The following is a 24,031-nucleotide window of genomic DNA, read 5'->3' on the forward strand; positions in this document are numbered from 1 at the left end:
CACACGACACACACAAATGCACAAACGCACTAATCCCGCTCCAATACTAAACAAGCACTGATGCTCTCCCACTAATTGATGCACAGATTATTGAAGACACACAGTTTGATTCGGTCTTGGCCAGTTAATGCTGTGGTGTCCTCTGCTCTGCTGATGACCACACTGGATTTGATCATGTTCACATGTTGTTGTTGTTTTTTTTAATAAAACAAATGTCAGTGGAGTGATTTCGCTTTTTTCTAAGCACCCATTCATCTGCACACCATCTTGGAGATTTCCAGTACAACCAGAGTCATCATATGCCTTGCTTTAGGGCACCTTGACAGATGCTGTGGGAAGGGAGGTCATTACTTATTCATAACCCCGACGTACTCAGCCATTCTGGGGCATATTCAAACCCTAATCTGTAGTCTATAGCTGACTATTTTTTAGAGTTTCTTTCACAGAGGAGTGAACAGTTTGGGTCTCTCCATAACTTGCACACTGATGAAAATCGGGGGGTGCAAAGACTCGGCAAGGGCAAAAGTGCCACACACACACACACACACACAAATGAGGGTAAAGTCTCTGCAGCTGCAAAGGGCTGCGACTATGATTATCATCATTATCGATTCATCTGCTGATAATTCTGCTGATTGTCGGGTGTTTAAAATGTCAGGAAATTGTCCATCACAATTTCACAGAGCCCCAGAAGGCATCTACACATGGATGGATTTGTCTAATCAACAGCACAATACTCCAGAACATATCAGTTTCTGTGATGTAAAAGCAATCAGTTTTCACATTTCACAAAAAACACAAAACAGACAGTTTGGCTTGTTAAATCGTTCCACGCACTACTACGTTATTTTTGGGTGATTGGCTAATGATTTTTGCGTTCGTCATTTAACAATTTGCACTGGAAATTGGAACGAGAAAAAGGAAATTTAGACTCCTCTGAGGCAGCACAAGCAACTGCATGTCACATCTCGAACTAATATCAGAGTGTGAAATAGCTCGCCCAGCAAGCCCTTGAAAAAGCATTTGGCTTTCAGTGCAGGGCTTAGTTTGTTATGAATGTATTCTTTTATGGGTAACATGCTGAAATTGTTTTCTGCTACAAGTGCGTAGTGGCTTTGAGAGATGTTTCAGACAAGCTACAGCTCTACCTTGCAGAGGCACGTCTGAAAACAGCTCCCTGCACTTTTATGGCTGGGAAAAGGTTCCTTTGTCCTCTTTAATAAATAAAATGTTCTATTTTCTGAACATGTTTCCTTTCTCCTTTACATTGTTCCTGTTTTTGTGAACACACCCCTCGTCACGTCCCCTTCGGAAGAAGCCATTTGCTGCCATTACATCTTGTATAGGATGAAAAACAATCTCCGGTGACTTGAAAATGGCCCGAGCCAGATAATCCATCACATTAAACACGACACCTTAATGTGGTTCTGCCACACTTTGTGTTTTATTTCTCTTTCACTGTGCCCGAGTTGAGCATTTCTTCATATGGGTGCCCTCCTCACATCATCCTCTCCTTACTGTCAGTCACCTGACACCTACAGGAGCTGATTGAAAAACATTTTCACCTTATCCACTTTATTAGGCACACCCATACAAACCTGTGTTTACAAGGTTCATTTCTCAGTTTTTGACATAGAGTTCACATCCAGCTAAGACACTGTGTCGTATTATTCTGGATGAGTACATAAAGTGGTTAAAAACACCTGCTACATCCCTCTTCGTGATTACATGTGCTCGCTAAACTGAGCACGTCGTCTCTGCGGCGGCCGCCATCTTGGTTGTTTACATGTTTTTAAAGTCACCTGTCGCGATGTTTGTGCAGCAGGTTCGTACTAATGTGTTTTTACTGCGTTCAGCTGATAATGATCAGCCATCGTCTGATCTAATGATCTTGTTTGGTTTAGCTATTAGCTAATCGTAGAAACATAACATGCCCGACTGAAAGTGAAAATGTCAACTCTTACCTGTTGGTAAATCTCTGCATTTCATTGTCTGTCTCAGACGTCTTTAGCGTCTTCTTGTCTGTTTTTTAAGATCCATTTTTAATCCCTTTGTTTTTAAGGACATGACATTAGAGCGTTTCTAAGCATCCTGGTATGTTTCTTATTGAGGCAACTGGTCAAATGTTGTTTGGCTTTAAAACAAGGTTGTTAAGGAAATGTGTTTTTAGTGGTTTGGTTTATAATCTGAATCTGAACAAACCTTGTTCAGCTTTATTATATCCAGAGGTTTGCCACAAACCAGACTGTTTGTTACTGTTTATTATCTACTGTTAAATGCACGACTTTCAGGAAATCTGTCTTGACACAGTTCCTGTATAATTTACACAATGGTTGTAAAATACTACAGGACCACAATATAAAAAAATGCCTTCTTCCTTTTACAATGCTAACACTCACACAAAAGCTATCTCGTAATATCTTCTGTGTGGCATTTTGATTTCATAGACTTTGCGCCTCCCGTAAGAGCAATCAGGAGTTTTCACACAGATAGATGAGCAGTCCTCATTACTGGAACTACTAGTTCCAAGTCTTTTTCACACTTAGGTTTAACAGCATCTGTGTTTGGTGACAGACTCTCCAGCACGATTTTATACAACTTGGAGATGACTTTCGATAAGTTATTGTTAATAAAGTCTCCGTGTTAGATGGTCTAGGTTCTTCTTGTGAATTAAAGTACGACAAACTTCTATTGCCACTATAGGCTGCTCACCATACTGACTATTAACAAACACTATTTAATAACAATGTGTGATGTTTTATTTTCTGTGAGAAAGAAAATGCTGCTCTTTAAGGTTCAGCATTTTTCATTATGTTTATAATTTAAGCAGTGGTATGCAAAATACTAATAAAATGTTTTAGGTGCTCACTTTCCCTCTAATGCCAACTATAGTGGCTTAGATGTTGTTTTTTTCCGTGTCTGTCTGACTGCTTGTGTTTCCTGCACCTTCAGGTGGTGTTTTTGTTATAACCTGTAGATATATATATAAAAAAAACGACCCTGATTGTAATTAAATGGAGATTTTCTATCACAGCTATATGCCTACCATTAACATCCTTATAGCTAAAAAACACTTGCATGAAGTGGAGCAGGATGAACTTTTCACCACTATTCTAAGAAATGTCACCTTTTCTAGGCTGGTCAATTACATTTAGTTACACTGCCTTCTTGTGCTCAGGGTTAGGTCCCATTTGCATAAGAAAATGTCAGCGTGATACTGGATTTGAATGAAGCATTAATGAAGAGAAGAACAGGCCGAGCCATACGGGTTCAGATGCAGCACTGCAGCTGAGGGGAGGCAGTAACATGACATCTTTAGCACAATGAATTCATGCAGTAGACATGCAGGAGCTGGTTCCTGTGGTAAGAGGAGCTGGTTCGTAGCCCTGACAGTGTGTGTGTGTGTGTGTGTGTGAGAAAGTGGAGGTAGATCATGTGTCACAGAGAGTTAATAAGAAAGGGATTGAAGTGGCTTTCAGTGGGCAGCGTGGACCTCTCCCCTTCATCCACCCTCGTCTGCTACCATCATCTCCTTCTCTCTCCTCCTGCACCAACACTCTGGCCTCTTTAATTAAAAAGGTCTGATTAGGTTTCTCTAACGATCGCTGCAGACATGAAAGCATAGTGAAAGGAAACTAAATCCCTCTGTTAGCAGACAATGATTTAAAATAAGGGGATAGACAGAAGCAGTGTATTGTGTATCGATTTAATGATGAAGTGAGGGTTAATCCACAAGGAGATGTGTTTTGTAAAGGATTTCAACACATCACATGAAGGTAAAGAACCACCTTCAGAATAGTCTTCAGAGTGGATTATTACATTTCCATTGTTGCACACGTTGGTAGCATCATAAAACATCATAAAACATTTAAAACGTGCATTTCAGTGTTTTATCCAGTGCTGAACAACAGTCCATGCTAGTTATGGTGAGATTTGAGAAAATTAAATCTCCGATGATGAGTGATCTGCGCATATTGATTATTTTACTTTTGTTTTATAGACATTTCTGCATATTTTCAAGGGTTAGGTTAGTTTCTTTAAGCTTGGGGTCATAATATTGGTGTCAGAATCAGAAACTAAATGTGTAACTGCAGCCATCACAATACATTTTAATTGAATATCAGTATTTTAGCTTCTAAAAGCTAAAAGAGAAGAGCTTTCAGTGCAGGGTTGTGGGTCATAAAGTCAAAGCAACAAGCCGAAAGACACTAAAACGCTCAGAGCTCATGACAACTAGTAACAGACAACATGTTGTTGTAACCCAAAGAAAACTGTGGCTTTGTGCAGCTTTAATAAACAAACTGTTCTCACATTATTTCACCAATAACTTTCATTCACATACAGCACATGAATAATGCGTCTGAGCTTCCATGAGCACTGTGTGGCTTTTAGATGGAGGTGTATGAAGGAATTCCTCTCACATTTCTCTGAAATTCTCCCTGCAGATGATTTTAACTTTGCCTCCCCTCTTTCCCCTTCATTTCTTCTCCTCCTATCTATCTCTGCTCTATATTTCTGCCAGTTTGCCTTCATTTCTCCCAGAGGTCTTTTTTTCCTTTTCCTGCTGCTGCTGTGTAAAACTGTGGTATCTTCAAACTGTCAATGAAAACAAATGGAAGAAGTTTTGAAAGAGTTTTGGTTTCTGTTAAGTTTGAACACGCTGTGAGCTCCGGTCTCTACGGACAGCACAATAGCGAGCCAGCAAAACAGAGAATTACTATTGACAGACTGGCACAATACGCACAATAAGAATCAGAAAATAATACACATGGTAATGCTCAAGAGAGGCATCTGAGACAAACAAAACACACGCCATGTGATACGGGAACAAAAATATCAAATTTAGTCCCTGTACACTTGGCTGGCGCACGCAGATGTTCACTACACATACTCACTCCCCTCCAGACACACACGCACGGCAGCCTAATAAGCGTATGAAGGTAGTTTCATGCTTAGTCCTCTGGGGCAACAGCAGCTGCTTCACTGTATGATCTTGTCATTGTACTGAGCTCATGTGATGACCTTTGACCTCTCCTCAGGGGCATTAAACCTCAAACCATTAGTGAGTTTTCAGAAAACACAGAAGCAGTTCAGATTACATTACATTATTATTATTACATTTCTTTGCTGTAGTAGATAGAAACATCATATCTAGACAAATAAAATACTAGTTTCCAAGCCCCCCCCCCCGGGCGATCCGGCTCCCATCCTGCTGTAAAGTCCCTGAACTAGACACGGGATCCCTCCCAGCTCGAGGACTGCTTGCCCTGATTTCTAACCTCCCAGTGCAGCCAAGCAATTTTCTGCCCTGCAGGGATCAATAGATATCACATCTGTTTATTACTGTTTGCAAAGTTCAGTGACTCGGGCTTGACTTTGTTTTCAAGGTGTAGAATTTCACAAGGCGACCTCGCTGGAGTAAAAAGAAACAACAACTGGAGGGGCGATGGAGCTGATAACAGCTGCAGCCCGACACGGAAGCTTATTCTTACCATTAATATCTGCAGCTGTTTACGGACAAAGACTTGATTTATTTTTTCATGATTTAAGATTGTAATCAGCAGTCCATGCTGAGACCTTCTTTAAACTGTGAAGCACACTGTAGAGAGCTACTGTACAAATCCTGATGCGGGATGAATGAGGGTGAATGAGAAGCATGGTCCGGTTCTAAGAAATCCTCAAAGGCTGTTCTGGGCAATATAAGAAATCCAATAATTTTCCAAGAAGGCTGTTTGCTTACGTCTAAGGCTTTATCTCTGAAATCCTAAACATCAATCTGAGATATGAGGCTCGATTGTTTTTCCACTATTATGCATCTTTGACCACCCTTCTTCTGCTCTACCTCTACACTTTAAGCCATTTGGTAAAGCGAAGAGTGGAGATATTTTTAAACCCACTTCATACTGGAGTGAGATGGGTACATCAATATAAAGGTTTTTCCTTGCTTTATATTTAACCTGCAGAGATGAGTGTATCATAGTTAGAAGGCCTGAAACCTCAGCTTCTTGCTTTTCCCAATGGGGCTTGAAATCAGAAAACTAAAAGTCAGGCAAAACCATAATAACTAATTAAGGTATTTTGTGTTTATATATGTGTATTTGTGTCCTCCTGTCCGATTTGTCATTTAGTTTCATCATAATTTTTTTGTTGTCTGTGTTTGTTTTGCTCCATGTATAGAATTGTGTCTGCATCCTAGCTAGGTAAATTTCAGTCAAATATGAAAGTGAATGCTAGGGGCAGTCAAATAATGCTTTTCATAAAACCAAACAGATATATGCAGATATAAAACTTGTTATTTCTGTGTCAGCTTACACTCACTAACAGCTTTGCATTGCAATTTTCTGGAAAAAGTTTGCATTGATTATTGAACTAATTACTAATTAAATCTTATAATATTATATAATATTTTAACATCATACTAATTGACCTGTATTTTAATTGCTTCATCTTCAACACTCCTGTGGGTTTATTATGTTCTGTCTTCTCTTCTGCCCAAAGCTCACTGCCACAGTGGGCTTCTGGGACAAATGCAGGCTCGTCATGCAAAATGTAAACTCGTGTTGACTTTGAGGAAACAGTGATTTCCTCCTTGATAACCTTCCAGATGTATAAAACCGTCCTCGTAGTGTTGTAAATTGCTGTGTGGTATAAAGCCTCAAACTCTCATATCTACATTACAGTTCAAACTGGACCCCCTGGATTTGGCGATAAGCGTTGTTTCCGACCTCTGCATTTGGAGATTGGAGCTCAGCTCAGGGATGCATCAGTGTGAATGAAACACTTTTTATTTTGTGGAGGCCTTGAGCCGAGAAACATCGCGGTTTCTGTCTGTATCTGTGCAAGTGCTTTTTCTGTTATCACTCTCTCCCCACTGTGTCCCTCCAGTCCTCATTACTTTAATCTGAATTGCACCTTACTGACTCCCCCTCCTCTGTTTTCGCCTGTGCGCTGGGCTTTTCCCCTCTCCGTCAGTCTCCCCTCCAACCCTTTATCTTTACAGTGAAGACAGTCAGGGCTCTCTGGCCAATGTCCCCAAGGTGCTTTTTTAAGCATCTGCCCCAACCTGTTCCTGGATCTCTTGACGTAGAGAAAGACAGATTCAAATCAACTGTTTGTCTGCACTGGAACACGTATGTTAAGGCGAGTACGCAGCTGCACATGCTTGCATGTGTTTATTGTATGTTTATACATGAGTGCGCCTGGGAGTGTGTCTGGATCATTACTGGCTGCAGGGCAGACTCCCTGCGGACAGAAAGATACAGGCTTTATCTCACCCTAAATGACCCCCAAGAGAGAGTGATGAGAGAGAGACGAGGAGGAGAAAAAAATGGAACGAGCGGAGGAAACGCTGAACAGAGGCAGCAAGAGAGAAATACAAGATTAGAAAAACACGAACAAAGAATAAGCGAACATGGTGGGAGAAAAAAAAAAGAGGCTTCAGACTGATTGAGTGGACAGAATCAGCATCAGGCTTTGTACTTGTCTGCTTATTGATGAAACCCTTTGAGATTATTTCTTACCAGCAAGTGCCTTAAGCCAAATCCAGGAAGAGAACAAGAGCTAGAGGCTGCGAATATCAGGAAGACAATGTTCCTTTTGATGAAGTCAAATGACTTCTCTTTGCATATAAACACACTCCACGTCGTCTACAGCTTAGATGACTGGTCAAACAGAAACTACCCCCCCCACACACACACACCTTTTTTCCATTTAACACCATTTACCCTTGGTTTTCAGCTACACATTTTTACCATATACCTTTTAATGTACACATGCTTCACACTAGTTGTTTTCGAGCAAAGCCCGCTCTAGAACAATGCTGGTGGTTCTGTGAAGCTGGGCCTCAGTATAACCTCAGTATGCTAACATGAAACTTAAAAAAAAATATGATTAAAAATATGCAACAAGCATGATTTCAGTCTGGAGCTCATCCAGACATGACAAGGAAGAGCTGCGCATACAACAAAAATATGTGAAGCAGTTAGTCCAAACAACAGCTCCGTGGTACAAAGACTACGTCATGTTCTATTGAGACCATGTGTGAACACAGCAGTTAATTATCTGGAGAATTCACTGTGGGCGAGTTGACAATAGTCATGTGATTTTTAACATGTCACATCATGTTTCTTCACACGCTACCAGCACTACCCCCCAATTTCCAGTAAGGAGGAAGAAATCTGACACAGAGAAACCTCTTGTTGTGTGCTAAGTATGGCATACGAGACAAAGGACCTGATTCTCTGGACACTGTCCAGAGTTCATGTGAGAATACGGCTTTAATACCATCGTGTTTTCATTTTCAGAACAATTGCCTGTGTCTTTCTGCTGAGTCATCTATAAAGTACCATGGAAACTTTTAAGACAACCCTGAAAAAGGTTGTCATTGCAGGGATGGTGGGAAAACAAGCAGGACGATGGTTCTCAAGGACCTGGTTTGGCCACCCCCCAAACATTAGATGGTACAGGTGTCCCTAATTCACTTTAACACTGAAACACTAAAGTATGCAGAACCGGAGCCTTACGTGGTAGCAGTATGGTTAGACAAAATGGCTGGACATGCACGGCGTTGTGTGCGTCCACTTGTACAGTCAGTGCTTTTATTTTGAAGATCTCACTCCAAGCCTTTCTGAAACAGTCTACAGCCACGCTTGCAGATCTGTGAGGCTGTACTGGCAATACTGCTTTGAGCTAAATGCTAATGTCAGGATATTAATATGTTCGCAATAGAAAAGCTAACACCTAGGTCTTTAGAATGTTTTTTAACATGCTATGATCAAATAAAGTTGAGGCTGAATATCGTTTTTATAGATATGCGACTGCATGAACTGTTTTGCAGTGGGAATGAGGAAGGCTTCATTTCTTGCAAGAGAAAATTGATTTAGTATTGAAGTACTTCTGAAACACCAGCACATAATTATTAAACAACAAAGGACGACCGCTTCAATTTTCTCCAAGCTTTGGACAGAAATGAACAATCAAGACTTTGTCAGCTCAGGTGGCACTGAAAATAAAATAATAATAATAAAATTTAGATCATAAGCACCCCCAAAACAATGTGGATTCTTTTGATTGGGCGAGTGATGGGTGTGTGTTTACCCCTACAGTACAGTGTGCAGCGTGTCCTCTGAAATATTACTTTCTCCTCTTTATTTAGCTTCATTCATATTATGATGTGCTTTTGCAACTCAGCCGTTCATTTACATAAAATGCAGCCTCCTTGATAAATGAATTGGATGTTCAGGGCAAAACCTGGAATCACCCCCAAAAGACAAGATCACTGCTTCTTGTCGGCCTGACATCAGCCCAGTTAACGCGTGTGTCATACACACTTCGCTATTGTTGCTGTTACAGAGCCTGTTTTTCACAAACGCCCCTCGGCCACTACTTTGTGCTCAAGCTTGGCGCCAATTACTAGCGTAGTGCCGAGAGAGCTGAGTGATCCAGCAGGTTCGTTTGGACCACAGCCTATTTAGTGTTCCTGGTTTTATTGGATGGCAGTTCATTCTGCTGCAGTGTGCCACTTAGGGGTTTTTGCTTCTTGCTAAAGATTAAAGAGAAGACCCACTTCATCGCCGTGACAAACAGGCAAGGTTTATTAATCTAAATACGCCAGGATCTCTCAAGAGTTAGTGTATATTTCAAAATTAAATACTTACCAAAACCCTCCACTTCATCCCACATGGCCCCGCTGGGAATATCTCAACCCGGAGAGCTTTGATTTTGCCAGCACCAGAGCAGAAAACCAAAGGAGCTGCCTGCGTGCTGCAATTAAGCAGAAACGCTGTCACAATTGGAGATAGAAGGAACATTAAAGGCTCCTCAGCACCACAGCAGAATATACACAAGCTTCTTTAAAAAGCTTGCCAACTTTCATCTGCAACTTATAAGTGCTTCTGAGGTGGACAGACAGGCAGGGTGGGTTTTGGTGATTAGTATAAAAAGAAAAATACAAATATCAACGTAAGTCAATTTAACGAGGAGTATGAGTCTGTGACAGAGAGAAGTGCGCAGTGAGGAACAGGGTTTTTTTTCATAATCCCAATAGATTTTACCCACAATTTCTACTAAGTTCTTAACCTATTTTAATGATAAAATAGAATCAGTCAGAGCTTCTGTTATCCCCAACACCTCACCAGTCATCGTCTCACACCCTTTTAGAGAAGGCACTTCAAGTCGGTTTCCCCCCATGACCTTTTTTGAGCTACTACTGTCTCTAAAATGAAACCATCTTCCAGTCCAGTGGATGTGATCCCAACTAAGTTCTTAATTGTCATTGTCATTGTCATCATTGATCCGCTTGCTCCCTCTCGCCTGATTATTTTTAATACTTCTCTGCCAACTGGAATTTTGCCAGATTATTTTAAAATTGCATGTGCAACCTCTTTTGAAAAAAACCTGGTCTAGATCCCTCATCCCCTGAAAACTACAGACCAATCTCCAAACTACCCTTCATATCAAAGATTTTAGAAAAGTACGTGTCTAAACTCTTATTTCTAGCTGCAGACAACTATAACATTTTTGACAAATTGCAATCTGGTTTTTGCAAACACCACAGCACAGAGACCGCTCATTCTAAAAGCAAAAAGTCTTGGTGTTTGGTTTGATAGTAAACTTAACTTCGAGCATCATGTCACAAAGCTTGTTCAGGCATGTTTTTATCATCTTAGAAATATCTCCAAAATACTTTCAATTCTTTCATTTCATGACACTGAAGTAATCCTACATGCATTTATTTCCTCACGCCTTGACTATTGCAACAGTCTGTTCACCTGTCTCAGCCAGAAATCTATTAATCGGCTCCAGATTGTTCAGAACTCAGCTGCAAGACTCTTAACTAGAAAAAGAAAATACGATCACATCACTCCTGTATTAGCTTCCTTACACTGGCTGCCAGTATGTTTTAGGATTGATTTTAAGATATTATTAATAACTTTTAAAGCTCTGCATGGCCTTTCCCCCGGCTATTTATCCCAGCTTTTAAAGCCTTATGAGCCTGCACGTAGCCTGAGATCCTCTGGTAGAAATCTTCTGTATGTCCCTGATGTCAGAATGACTACTAGAGGAGACAGAGCCTTTTCAGTTATAGCCCCAAACTCTTGAACAACTTACCTGAGAAAATAAGATCAGCTGACTCAGTAACATCTTTTAAATCTCTCGTTAAAACATACCTCTACCGTCAAGCCTTTTGTGATCTTCTGTAAACTAAAACAAATCTGTCCTTGGGAGGACTCTCCATTAGATTACAATGTCTTTACGTTGGAACCGGTCTTCCCAAGGACTGATGTGGTAGTTGTTGTGTTTTGTATTATTGTTTTTAACTTGAGCCTGGTTCCCTCCACTGTTTGGGCTACATGTGTTTTTGTCTCTTTTGAGAAGCACTTTGTAACATATGTTTAGAAAAGTGCTCTATAAATAAATGTATTATTATTATTATTAATGAGATGAAGATAATAACAATAATACATGTCATGTTATAAGTTATAAATCTCAAGCCTACTGTAGCATTACATTGAGCAGGCGTTTGGCTGCCTGACAGAGCTGGGCTGCTCATGTGTAAATATGTCATAGATTTCTTTCAAAGATATTGATCACAACAGTTGTGCAGCACATAAATCCCTGTTCATATGCAGCCTCAGTGCGAATGCAGTCAGCCACTTTATTAGGTACACCTATAATCCAACACAGCAGCTCTGCCATGAATTCTACTTTTACAAGGTTTAAATTGCTCCGTTTTTGTTGAAACCGTCTAAAAGGTGATATTGTACTATATGTTTATTACTGATGATAACATAGTGCATCATGTAGGCAGTGGTTCTAATGTTTTGGCCTACCTATTTACATAAATAAGCATTTATCGCAAATTACAGAAAATGTGCTCAATCGGAGATCTCAGCTTTTCTCTACATGGTATAATCACCATTACAAGATGTTTATGATGTTTCCTGTCTAATCCTTCTTTATGTCATTAGGAGAAACAAAACAGCTGATCTTTATTCTCAAACACTCTACACAAGTCTTTTGTCAACAGCTGTGTGTCTTCCTTCCTTCTGCTGTCTATCTTTGTCTTTTTTGATTATACTGATATATATTTAAATGCTGTGTACGCCTCTTCAAAGTGCAGCTAAAGTTAAAGTCTGCATCATCATTTGGAGACAACCTGCTTTTGTTTACTCTTCTTTCAAACAAGTGTAGTGCCTCTGATATTCTGTCAGACTATTACAGTGAATTACAATGTGTACTTGACAGCTGTGTAAATACATGCATTGCTGTAGCACATATGCTTACATTGTGTGTAGAACTGTCTTTACTTTAATCTGTATCAAGCACTATTAACCTTTAACCCAAAAGCAGAACCACTGACAGTAAACATTAAACATTATGGTCTGTGTTTCACAGTCATTTCACAGTAGCAGCTTAAAGAGTTTATGACTTTGTGTGTGTGTCTATCCATTAAAGTTTTTTTATATGTTCCCTTTAGCAGACAGTCTGCACCTGATTCATATAGCTGCTGGGTTCATCATTGTTGTTACTCACTGACTGAGCAGCTTTAATGCTAGTGTTTACTAAGGAAACTGTGAATGTCACGGCTTGAACCTGCCCAAACTAAGAGGTGACCTACTAGTTTATTTAGCTTTAACGACTGATCTGAAGGGAGACTGTATCTACAATAGTATGTTAATAGGCCATAAGATGAATGAAACCACAAAACCTGGAACAGAAACTATCAAAATCAGTGTAATAACTATGTAAAGTCCATTGCATTCATGGTGGAAAACCATATTGACCACATAGTAAACAGTCATTACCTGTGCTGCTGAACTCCAACCCTCGCCGGCTTTACACCCACAGCGCCTCATTTACAAACACAACATACGCTAATGAGCTGATAAGCCTCTGTGTAAGCAGCAATAAGCAAGATCAATACATACTAGATCAATATAACATCTCTCTGATAGTGAAAATCCCTCCAAGCAATTAGATAGCACTTCAGAAGGCACTGTCCTCATTCATATCCAATTATGACTGGGTCAAATGGGCTTAATTGGGTGTCTAGTTTGTTGATTATCGCTTGAGCAAGCAGTTCACCCTGTTTATCATACTGATAGGAGAGAGGTCCCTGGTTAATTCTGGTGGTTTCTGCTGTGATAATTGAGAAATTAAAAAGCAACTAAGCCATAATATTGTGGTCTGTGTTTTACAGTAATATGTGAGGTAATTAACAAGAGGAGCAGACAGAAAGGACGTCCAGTTGTGATTAGAGCTGCCAAGTAGAGGCGTGTCACCAAGAAACTGGCAGGAAATATCGACTGCACTTCAAACCTTTGCATTTTTACTACTTAAAGGGTTAGGATAAAATTGGTGAAACCACAAATGTCTGTTAGAAGCTGGCGACCACCTGCTGTGTTAATGTCCTATATCCACTTGTTTTTCTGTTTGCCTTCAATTTGCAATGAATCAAATTCCAGGTCGTCCTGCTTTTAGCAGGGGGATCACTTCAGACAGCGTGCCAGAGTCTAAGTTATTAACTGAATTAGTGGAACAATAAACACACTGTCCTCACAAGTTTCCGTCATTCTAAAAATGTCCAAAGCTGTTGGCCAAGCTGCCTGTGGTGAAACAGCGTACAGCAAAGAGGGAGGCAGGAATTGAGAATGGAGGGGGAAAAAAAACAAATGAGGCAAGTTAAAAATAATAAATAGTAATAAAATGTAAAATAGCTACATGATTTAGTTATACTGCACTGGAGGTGTTCTGTGATATTCTAAGGATATTTAAGCAGCTGAGCAGGTGGTGAGACAGATATTTGGAAAGCAAACAGTCACACAGATGAGACACAAACAGAGAAAATGTGTTGAGCTCAGAGAAAATATGTGGACAGAAGGTTGTTGAAATACTGGAGGCAAGCTGCAGAAACAACAGACCCAGAAGGATAAAAGAAGGACGGCGCTCCCACATCAAGCGAGTGTGGCGGTCCTGGCGGTGGTTTGACACTATCGATGTTTTCTCCAAGTTGCACATCTCGCATCAAAGTCAGTTCACTTAAATCAGCACATGTGGAGACACTGTGATGCTGTTTAGTGACTCAGAAAGCTGCTAATAAAGGCGTGGTGCTCTGACAGCGACGCTGAGATGGAACATTTAGACATGACTTCACATCGACAGCTTTTGCAGCTGCGGGTTTCAAATGTGGCTAAAGTCAGCTCCACCTTTACCAGCTACAATAATGGTTATATGGTCATTCTGTATAATGAGTACTGTTGGTGCTTTCAGCATTATTTTCTATTATTACTCATCTAATGAGATGAAATCACTTTCTTAGTGGAGCACTTGACTTCATTTTTACCATGTGACTTCGACTTGCATAATGAATTTGAACCGTTTAAAGCTCCCAATCTTTTATTCTGAGGTAGTGACACCTAAACTTCATGTTTTACCTCGAACTGTGGTGGAAATAGAAACATCAACATGAATCGGAAAGGTACAAAAGCTGACAAAAACTGCCCTTCGTGCCCTTTTCTTTAAGATTTTTAGTCTTCCTCAAACAGCACCTGAGCAGAGCACACGTTGACCGCTGCAGGGATCAAACGCGTAGCCTTTCAGCTACAGGAGAGTCTATCCAACCCCTGAACCAGCCTGCAGCGCCATTATACAGGGTGATGCAGACAAGAGACACCCACAGAGGGGAAAGGGAATATCGGAAGGAGGGCAGCCAGACGGGGCAGGCGAGGCGGCAGGAACAGTGATCGCCCTCCCGCCGCTGAGGGAAGCTGTGTAAGACCGTAATCAGATTTCACACCCCACTCGAGCATCTCAAGCAAACATCCAGACGACACGCTGTTTGTGCTGCAGGAAAAGTAAAAGAAAAGGAGAATATGTTTACGAAAGAAACAGCCTGCATACGACACACACACACACACACACACACACACACACACACACACACACACACACACACACACACACACACACACACACACACACACACACAGAGCTTTTATGTGTCTGTGTGTCTACATGCATATGCATAAGCTTTTGATTGTGTGCACCCGTGCATGCATTTGTGTGTTCAGTTAGTGTGTGGGTATGTCAATATGTATTCCTCATTGCTTGCACACCTGTATTTACTGTGCGTCTGTGTCATACCTGCTTCTATCTATGAGTGTCTATCTTGGCCTTCTATCTTTGTGAGGACCACAGTGCTTTAGATCTCGACAACGACAACGCACACCAACCAAAACAACCGCTGAGTCTGGAGCAAAAAATGTGTTATCAGATGGTCAGATGGGCTGTAACCAAGCCATTTTGGATCAATTATCAAATGTCATAAACCTGTTAAAATGTCACAAAATGTCACAATTGTTCAAGATGATGTCTTTAAATGTCTTATTTTTGTCTGACCTATAAAACAATCTCTGCAGATTTAGCTTGAAAGATAAAACAACAACAATAAATGGCTTATGAAAATATTTAGCAATTCATTTTGAGTTGAATAACTAACTAATAATTGTTTAAGCTCTAAACAGTTTATTTGGGGCTCAAACCAAACATTGGATCCTGCAAAACGTTTGTAATGATCCTTCACTGTGCAACAGCAACATCAATATTATTATAGGACATCAGTTCGTGAAGTGTGATGGACGTTTTCAACTATTTGTGTAATATAATCAGAATTATTATTAATATTAAAATAAAGTCCACATTTTTGTGTATGTAAATAAGTAACTGACCGACCGCATAAATGTTTCTTTTAGTCTTAACATGTGCAGACTTGTTTACTAGAAATGATGGCCAAAGCTAAACTAGACCCACGTTGTTTAAAAGGGATATTTCCATTTACGGGACTACACAGAGGTCATTAACTGCACATGTGCGTGTGTCTTCTTGTGTGCTCTGTGGTATTTTGCTGGTAGGACGCAGCCAGGCTCTCTGTAGCGGCCTTTCTAAGCCCTCAAGCCAGTAAACAGATTAATTAAGGTGCCAGACCAGAACCCCCGGGGGAGGGCGCCCTCTGTACCCAACAAACAAATACATATACATGCTAATAGAGGCACTGATGTGAATAAATAAAGCACATGAACTCCCAATAACATCCACAAACATTCACACAGGTGAGTAGGTCAAAAGATCACACGCATTTAAAACATGGCCCTGGGGGCCTGAAGTCCTCTAATGACACAGGAAGGGAAAAAACATTTAACCGTTTACAGAGGCTCAACACACTCCCTACGTTCCTCCTGCTCATCAGAGCAAACATGTAATTAAGTGACGAAGAGATGTGGCGAAAACCAACCGCATGACACAACCAAAATATGATTCGACTGTGTGTGTGGAGCTCTCGATCGCAGTTATGTTTAAGAAATGAATGACAAATAATCCCACATTTCTCAGTTAGAATAAACAACACAAAGGATTTGAGGTCAAATCCTTTTATTGTTGGAACAAATCAAAGCATTAGCCCCAAATGGACCCCAAAATGAATCCTGTCATTTCTTTTCAAATCCAGAGAGGTGAAGTGGGAAAACGGATTTGTATTTGTGCCATGTTTATCTGAAGATTCGTCCATGGGTTCGTCAAGCCCAGACCCTCCTGGTGAAGGCCTTTACTGAACCGGACGCTGAAAAGTGATATTCAGTTCGGAGTATCTGGTTTCTGGATTATTTTGTGCAGCTGATTCTATAGATAACGTATCGAGTGGCTCGTTGTTACAGGCCCCGGAGTCGATACCAGCACCGTGTGTTCTTACTGACCAGCTCCGTTTGTTCTCCAGGACGAGCGTGTTTGATGTGGCTTTCTGTGTGCAGCAGGCCTCGTCTTTCTCTTCAGAGGGGGCTTGTGTTTCCTGCGGGTTCATGGGAACAGCACCACGTAAATAAAACGCCCAACATTTCCAATCAGAACGGCGATCAACACCAGGACTCGGCAGCACATCAACTGTCCGCGACTTTAAGTCATGTCAGGTTTCAAGTGGAATAAAAGAGGAAGAAACCCCAGACAAGTGGATGTTTAGGGAGAAATTTATAAACAAACAGGACATTAGGGCATGTGTGATGATCAGATTATAAGAACTCTAATCTGATTATCCCAATCAGAACAAGTGGTATCACCATAGTAGTTGGCACTTATGGTTACAGTTATGCTCAGTGTTGGATTCCACCTCAAGATCCAAGTGTGTGGGAGCTTTCAGTGATGTTCATCAGCACATAGAGTTGTCATGTACAAAGAATATAATCTTTATAGTGATAAGAACTACTATAATAGGTCAAAATTGACTTATTTAGACGTCTACAGGGAACTTTGTGTTGGTTTCAGCTTCAGTCAGACTCTGGGCGGACTTGATTTCAAATCGAGGTGGCCTCGTTCCGTGTAGTCATCTTTCCTTTCATCCAGCCAAACGTCTCAGCTGATAGTAGAAGAGTGGCGACCTGTCAGCAGCCTTTGTTCTGCACATACTCTCTTCTAAAAGCCAATTAGAAACCCGGTTATGGGTATACAGAGTAATCCGAGAAATGTACCTCTGGAAATCATGTGAGACTACTCCAGTTCCCGTTTACAAGTCAGTTAAGAAATGAGCTGACACGAGATGTCTGACTGTAACCCGGTTACTTCGGTGCATGTCGACGACGCACCAAACTGATTGCTATCAGTTTGGGAGGGCACGCTTATAATGTTACCTGTTCAAATGGTGGAGGAGATTAGTTGTGTTTCCCTGTCTGTGTCAGCACAGGCCACCTGCATATTTTGCTACAGATATCACTCTGCTGTTGATCCAGCTTTAGAAACCTGAACCATTTCCAAAATCGTTGATGTTGTGTGACCCCTCTTCGCCACGGTTTAACTTCCTGCACGGCAATCTGACTCTACTCTCAGTCCCTTATTTTTATGCTTGTGTTGTTCTCTGTCTTGGCCCTACGTGTCAGCTGGGTGAGCCTATTGTTGGGGCCAAATAGGATCATAGCTTTATTACTGTTGTTTTGTTTTTTTTTGCTCAGTACTGCATGGAAGGGTCGACTTTCTCCTCATACAATATTAGCAAGTGGAATTTCCACAGGCAAAATGTTCACTTTCAAAAATGCTAAAATCCAGCTGAAGACCAGAGTTTCGACCCTGTGGGCACTACTCAAAGCAAACAAAGCTACTTCAACCTTTGCATGGCATTTTAATGTATTTTGATAGGCAACAATGTTCCTAACCGAGTCAAACATTAGTCAAATATGAGGCAGTAAAGGATAAAGCTCCTTTTGGAAATACAACATTACATCACAAAGTATCAGATCCCTACTAGAGAAACATACTTGGTAGAAGAGTTAGTACATTTTTAGTCATGAGATTAGCGTTCTTTAATTTTAACATTATTAGAAAAAGCACATTTACCAACTTCCACATAATTGTTGAATATATATCCTGCATACACCTTCATCAGAGGAGTGTCTCCCTCCATAACAATTCCCAATCGAAGATGCTCTCAGTATTTTTAACAAATAGCTGAACAGCAGGCCCATCCAGAAACAGGACTTTGTCCCCATAATCTTCCTGCCCAGACCATTTTAATCTGGTCTGCTAGAATCTGGCCATGGAACATCTACAAGTAGATAAAAATGTTCACACCAAGGGCTGCTCCCTGGAGCCGGGCCCAAACCCCGACAAAACCCTCGTCCATCTGCCTTCATCTGGCACCAGCAGCCGCAGCCAGACGTGTGACTACCACAATAAAAGCCTTTTTAATTTTGTCAAGAGATAAAGAGCCCTCTAGAATACATTTTTCACTATTTGAAAGCTTTGTCTCAACCTTTGCTCGCTCGTCAACGCTCACATTCAAGCCGTCGCTTACGTACAGATGTCTCTTATTCAGCTGGGGGGCTGACGGTGAATCAGTACGACTCCATGACAGAAAGCAGCACAGCGGAAGAAAAGTGATTTTCAACTTTACAGCCTCTCTGTAAGTACGCATCACCTCTAATCTTGCCACTAATCTCAAACTGCAGCGCCGCCTCTTCATCTAAATCAATCTGATCCCACACTCCAACAAGGAGAAAATGCACCTTTGCACTAATGCATCAAAGTGGCTGAAAGTTGGCTGGAGTTCAATGTTTGTTTGTGTGTGCGTGTGTGTGTGTGTGTGTGTGTGTGTGTGTGTGTGTGTGTGCTTACGCGCCTCAGCGGGGAGGGTTGCTCACGGCCAGCATTAACCCAACAGGGGATCAAGTGGATGGTGTTTGTGTGCTGATGCAAGCTGGCCAGGGTCAAACCAAGAGGTTTGTTAACATGGAGCATTAATCTCGCCTGGGCTCACATCCACATGTTGCTAAAAAAAAAATGCAAATAAACACACATTCCCTTGGTTTTCTGTGGTGAGCTAAGATTCCCCACCAGTAAATTTTTAATCACAAGCAATCTAATCACTCACGGCCTCCATTAATACACATGAAGGAGACCTGCTGATGCTTCGTGGAGCCCTGAGACAGAAACATCACATACTTCTGCATCCAGAGACACGTCTGCCCAAACTCCGTGCACTTCCTCTCAATACCAGCTAGTAGAAACACAATCTAAAGACAACGGTGTTTTCATTTCCTGGGTGTTTTCATGGGCGTCTGAACTTTATGCCACTTCACTGTAGCTTCCACTCAAAGCTCTGAAGCAACAAGCGTGTTTTCTGTTGCCCTTATTTTCCATAAACCACCAGCAGGAGTTTTTTTTTTACTCCTCTTGTCATGTTTCATTATTGCAAAGAAGAAGAATTCCATCCTAGTTGGCATGACAGGTTAAATAAAGGTTAAATAACAAGCCAAGGTGAATTAAGTGAGTCTGATTCAGTCAGTGTCTGTAAAAATCATCCTGACATTTTATACAACACAGGCTGCATGTTTAGTGAGAAAGTGAATGTGGATTTTCGGTCATTTGAAAGCTGGTTTATTAGTTAAGGTACGTTTTAAATTGACTGTGTCCAAAATGAGGTCATATTATCTTGAAACAGCCATTAAAAAGTATTCATATTTTACCACTGAATTTTTAGCATCTGCAAACAACTGGAATAAATAAAGGACTTAACTCCAACATTTCTGGATTGTTGTGCTTCCTTCCAGTAAACAGTGCTGCCTTTCTGGCTCTGTGCCTGAAAACTTCCATCTTTGGGGGACGCTGCACGTGAACACGCACAGGGCCGTATATCACAGCCTAATATTGTATAAATATACTGCTTTCCCTGAGCGTTGCCTTTAAAGGGCGCCCTCCGTCTGAAACGACTCTTGTGATGAGGTTGAACGCAGCTATGCAGTTAATCTTCGGCACAACACACTTTATCATATTGACTTTTTCGATAGGGCTTTGTGTGTGTGTGTGTATGTGTGTGTGTGTGTGTGTGTGAGCACTGTTTACGAGTATATGTGTGTGTCACTGTTCCAACCCCCTCTTCCCCTCTTCTTCCCCTCCATTGTTATTCCCCGCATTGCTATTCTTCAAACAGAGCTCACATTCATCACTCGGTCTTGTGCCTTTTCTTGCGGACATGCAGGAATAAAAAGGGCCCTTTTCAGGTCTCTGCTTGTAAACGACCTGCCGCAAAAGAGTTTATTAAGTCACCTCGACCTGCCTTCTCCTAACCCACTTCCTGAATCGCAGAGAAGGACGGAGGCAGACAGAAATAGTTGACACAGACAGACAGGCAGCTCCACAAATGCACAGAAATGAGAAGGAGGAGAAGTAACAAATGGGGAGAAGCATTAAGACGCCATTTAACCCTTAAACTGCCTGAAAACTGGACCAGATTTGATCCATGACTTTCAGTAAACTGCCTAATTGAGTCTTTATCAATTAATATTGGGAATAGCCCGATCTCCTCATTCTTACACTGCTCTAATAATCAACATCTATACTTGTAATCCTGGGTATTTTCCAACACTGTACTGTCTTTACCTACATTATGTTCATTGAATCTGTATCTAACACACCTGAAACCTCAAATTGGATCTAAACCCTAAGAGATTTGGTTACAAAAATACAGAGACTATAAGATTTAATTATTGATATGATAAATAAAAGATGTGTCACTGAACCAAAAACACGGTGTTCACTGCATCATCTCATCTTTATTTGGCTCCCTTTAGGTACAGAGACTTTAAACAACCTAGGCTATAGAATGATGAAGACTTTCTAACCAGCACTAAGTGCAGTGGTTAGTTCACTATCATATTCTCATAGGATAAATACAGTCAGATCTTTTTTCCCAGGTGTGTTTTCCATTCATACACATATGAAGCTCCACTCTCCTTTGCACCTGTCCTGCTGTCACAAAGAAGAGCAGCCGCCCCTCATCCAATCAGTCGACTGTCACATCACTCTTTGCACTGATTTTGTACTTCTCACCTTACAAACCCACGTCTCTTCTCTGCTGCAGACACACACATCGACAGGACGAACACCCTGATCACCCTGATCACATTAAAACGACCCGGTGGCTTCACCGTTGTGGTGCGCATGGGTCACCGTGGCCTGCGGTTACGCAGCTCCACACGCAGCAAGCTGTGCTGACACCTGTCGATCATGGCCAGCATTAAACTAACCACCAAACAGTAAAAAAACACCAGTTGGTGTTAACGCTGTGTCTGAACGCTAAACAGAACAGATGGAGAAACTTCAGCCAACTTTCCCCCATAAACAAACCAATCAGCTAATGAAGGGGGGGTCACTCACATGTGCGTTGCGGAAAATATTGAACCCACGTTCGGCAATCGGGGTTACTAGCGCATACTACATCCAATAAAGCACCGGATATAAATAGTTTGTCATTAACTATCCCCCCCTCTCTCATGGTGGTGCATCACCGGGTTCACCCTGATCATCTTGTGGGGTTAATCTGAGCGTCGGGTTTAATTAATTTCCCGGCATATAGGTGTCCACACACTCTTAATCTGACTGAACTGGACTGGAGAAATCAATCATCATGACAAGCCTCACGATAAACATTGTTCCTCATCCCTCAGCCTCCTCCTCAACACACACTCACACACACACACACACTCACACACAGCGCTCATCACAGTTCAACAAACAACAGAAATCTCTTCCAGAGGTCTCCCGGCGCTAAATGTGGGCCAGATCAGATTAGATTTTGGGGTCGTGCTGAATGAAATCCCTCCGCCGCGCATCTCCAGACTGCACACATGTGGGCTGTGGCTACGGTTCCCCGTAGAGAAAGTGGCTCCCGTCCGCCCGTCGATCCGCTTTCTTTCATCCGAGCGGTGCGCAAACGTGCCCGCCGCGGAGCGGAGGAGAGAGAACAGGAGCGTCGGCACAACGCAAACAAACAGCGACCCTCGTGTGCCACACCAGCCCCGTTTCCCTTTCAAACGCGGCGCATCAGACATGTCCACTGCTCTACAGTGGGGATTAAAGACGCCATGTAGGACAGAGATGCTGATATTACACAATGGGAGCGCACCGTCACTCACCTTTCTCATCTCAGGGATGTGACTGTCGGAGCGGTGATTTTTTTCCCCCTCACACGGGCTCCGTGTCCCGGCCAGCCGGCTGCCTGCCCCCGCTTTCCTCTCTTCCTCCTCCTCCTCGTCCTCTTCTTCCTCTCCTCTGTCCCTCTTTATTTTGTGAGAAAGCCTCCGGACCTCCTCCTCCTGCTGCTGCTCGCCTACACTCGTCTTCCCCTGGTTTGTGCGGTGTTGGTGCAGTTTGGTGATTGTTCATGCGTCGCAGTCTGTGAAGCAGCTGATCTGCTGTCTGTCTGTCATCGGAGGCTCCTCGCGACTCCTCTCCTCGTGCAGCAAAACAGGAGAGAGTCTCTCTCTGTGTCTCTCTGTGTCTCTCTCTCTCTCTTCAGTAGCCAATGCGCGTGTTTGTGTCTGTGATGCGGGGATGCTGTGCTGTCCGTTGGCACACAGGCACACAGCAAGCACATATGGTCCTCACACACACACACACACACACACACACACACACACACACACACACGCACCAGCACATTAACGCGCATGGACAATCCTAACGGAAACTCGTCCATATGTGCCAATAAATAACAACAATGATAAGAACCACAGTGCCTGATGTCCGGATTATTGTGCCACAACTTGAGCCCTGTGTGTTCCTCGGTTGCGTTTTGCCACCGCTGTGCTCCAGCATGAACTCATCTGACCATGTCATTGAAGATCATTTGAATTTGAACTGGGACCTGATGGCAGACTCGTATGGAAATTCACAGCAGTCAGGGGCACATTAGGGAACCCCAGACAAACCTGGGAGTGGGGCCTCCCTCATGCATTATTCGCAACCTTTTCCCGACAAAGAGCATTGTTGTTATAACAGAGGACACTGATTATTTCCCTTAAGTATTTCTGCAAGTAACCAGTTCCCTGTGTTACTTCTGAGCTGCTGCACTCTCTGTATTGTGCATCTTCAAAAAGAAAAAAACACCCAGTGAAGCAAAGAAGCAAAGAAATCCAGACTGACTGTCAGGAGAAAACAAAAAGTGATATCTCCACTTTGCTGACAGGTTCGCCCACTGTGGTGTCTGATCTTAACAATTCCAACTTGTCTTTTCATGTGTCTGTTATTAGTTGGAATGCCCCTTTAATGGCTTCATGCAAAGACTTCCCTGGTACTGGAGGTGCTGCACTGTGAAGGTACAGCTACTGTACTATGTCATAACAGTGGAGCTTGATCAAGTGCATGCTGGGATCTTTGTGTACATGAGATCTGTCCTCATCTATATTATTTCTTCACGCTGCAGCCTGGACGCTGTTCTCACTCACTGGGAACCTACTTAACTGGTGACCTTCTTGTACCTTCTTGTGCTTCCTGGCTTTTCCTTCCTATTATATCACACCATTCTTTCCCTCAGGAATTCCTCCGTGTTTTATTTTTTTCCAGCAGGGTGTGGGATGCTTGCTGGGTCCTGACAGACACATGGTTTTGAGTAATGATCTGTACTCGGGGGTGTAATGATTTAATGAGGCCCCGTGTTAGTGCGATATTGCCTCCTCCATGTGGGTCATTATTCCAGGGAGGAGCGGTGGACTTGACT

At 42.0% G+C, this 24,031-nt stretch overlaps 1 protein-coding gene across 3 annotated transcripts in view; it reads right to left on the minus strand.

Annotated features, from left to right (window-relative positions):
- Positions 1–22,821, minus strand: part of gal3st3 (galactose-3-O-sulfotransferase 3) — a 30,109-nt gene extending 7,288 nt beyond the window's left edge. Inside the window, exons 1-2 of one of the 3 annotated variants that reach the window (XM_026353349.1) lie at positions 22,449–22,821; positions 9,657–9,762 (exon numbers count right to left, since the gene is read on the minus strand). In XM_026353349.1, coding sequence (XP_026209134.1) covers positions 9,657–9,681 — 25 coding nt within the window. In that variant the 5' untranslated portion in view covers positions 9,682–9,762; positions 22,449–22,821. Of the gene's footprint in view, positions 1–1,964; positions 2,154–9,656; positions 9,763–22,448 lie in introns of those variants that run through there. The other 2 variants (XM_026353351.1, XM_026353350.1) reach the window with 2 other exon arrangements.
- Positions 22,822–24,031: the final 1,210 nt, after the last annotated feature.

The sequence above is a fragment of the Anabas testudineus genome, chromosome 18, assembly GCF_900324465.2.
Source record: "Anabas testudineus chromosome 18, fAnaTes1.2, whole genome shotgun sequence".
NCBI lineage: Eukaryota > Metazoa > Chordata > Actinopteri > Anabantiformes > Anabantidae > Anabas > Anabas testudineus.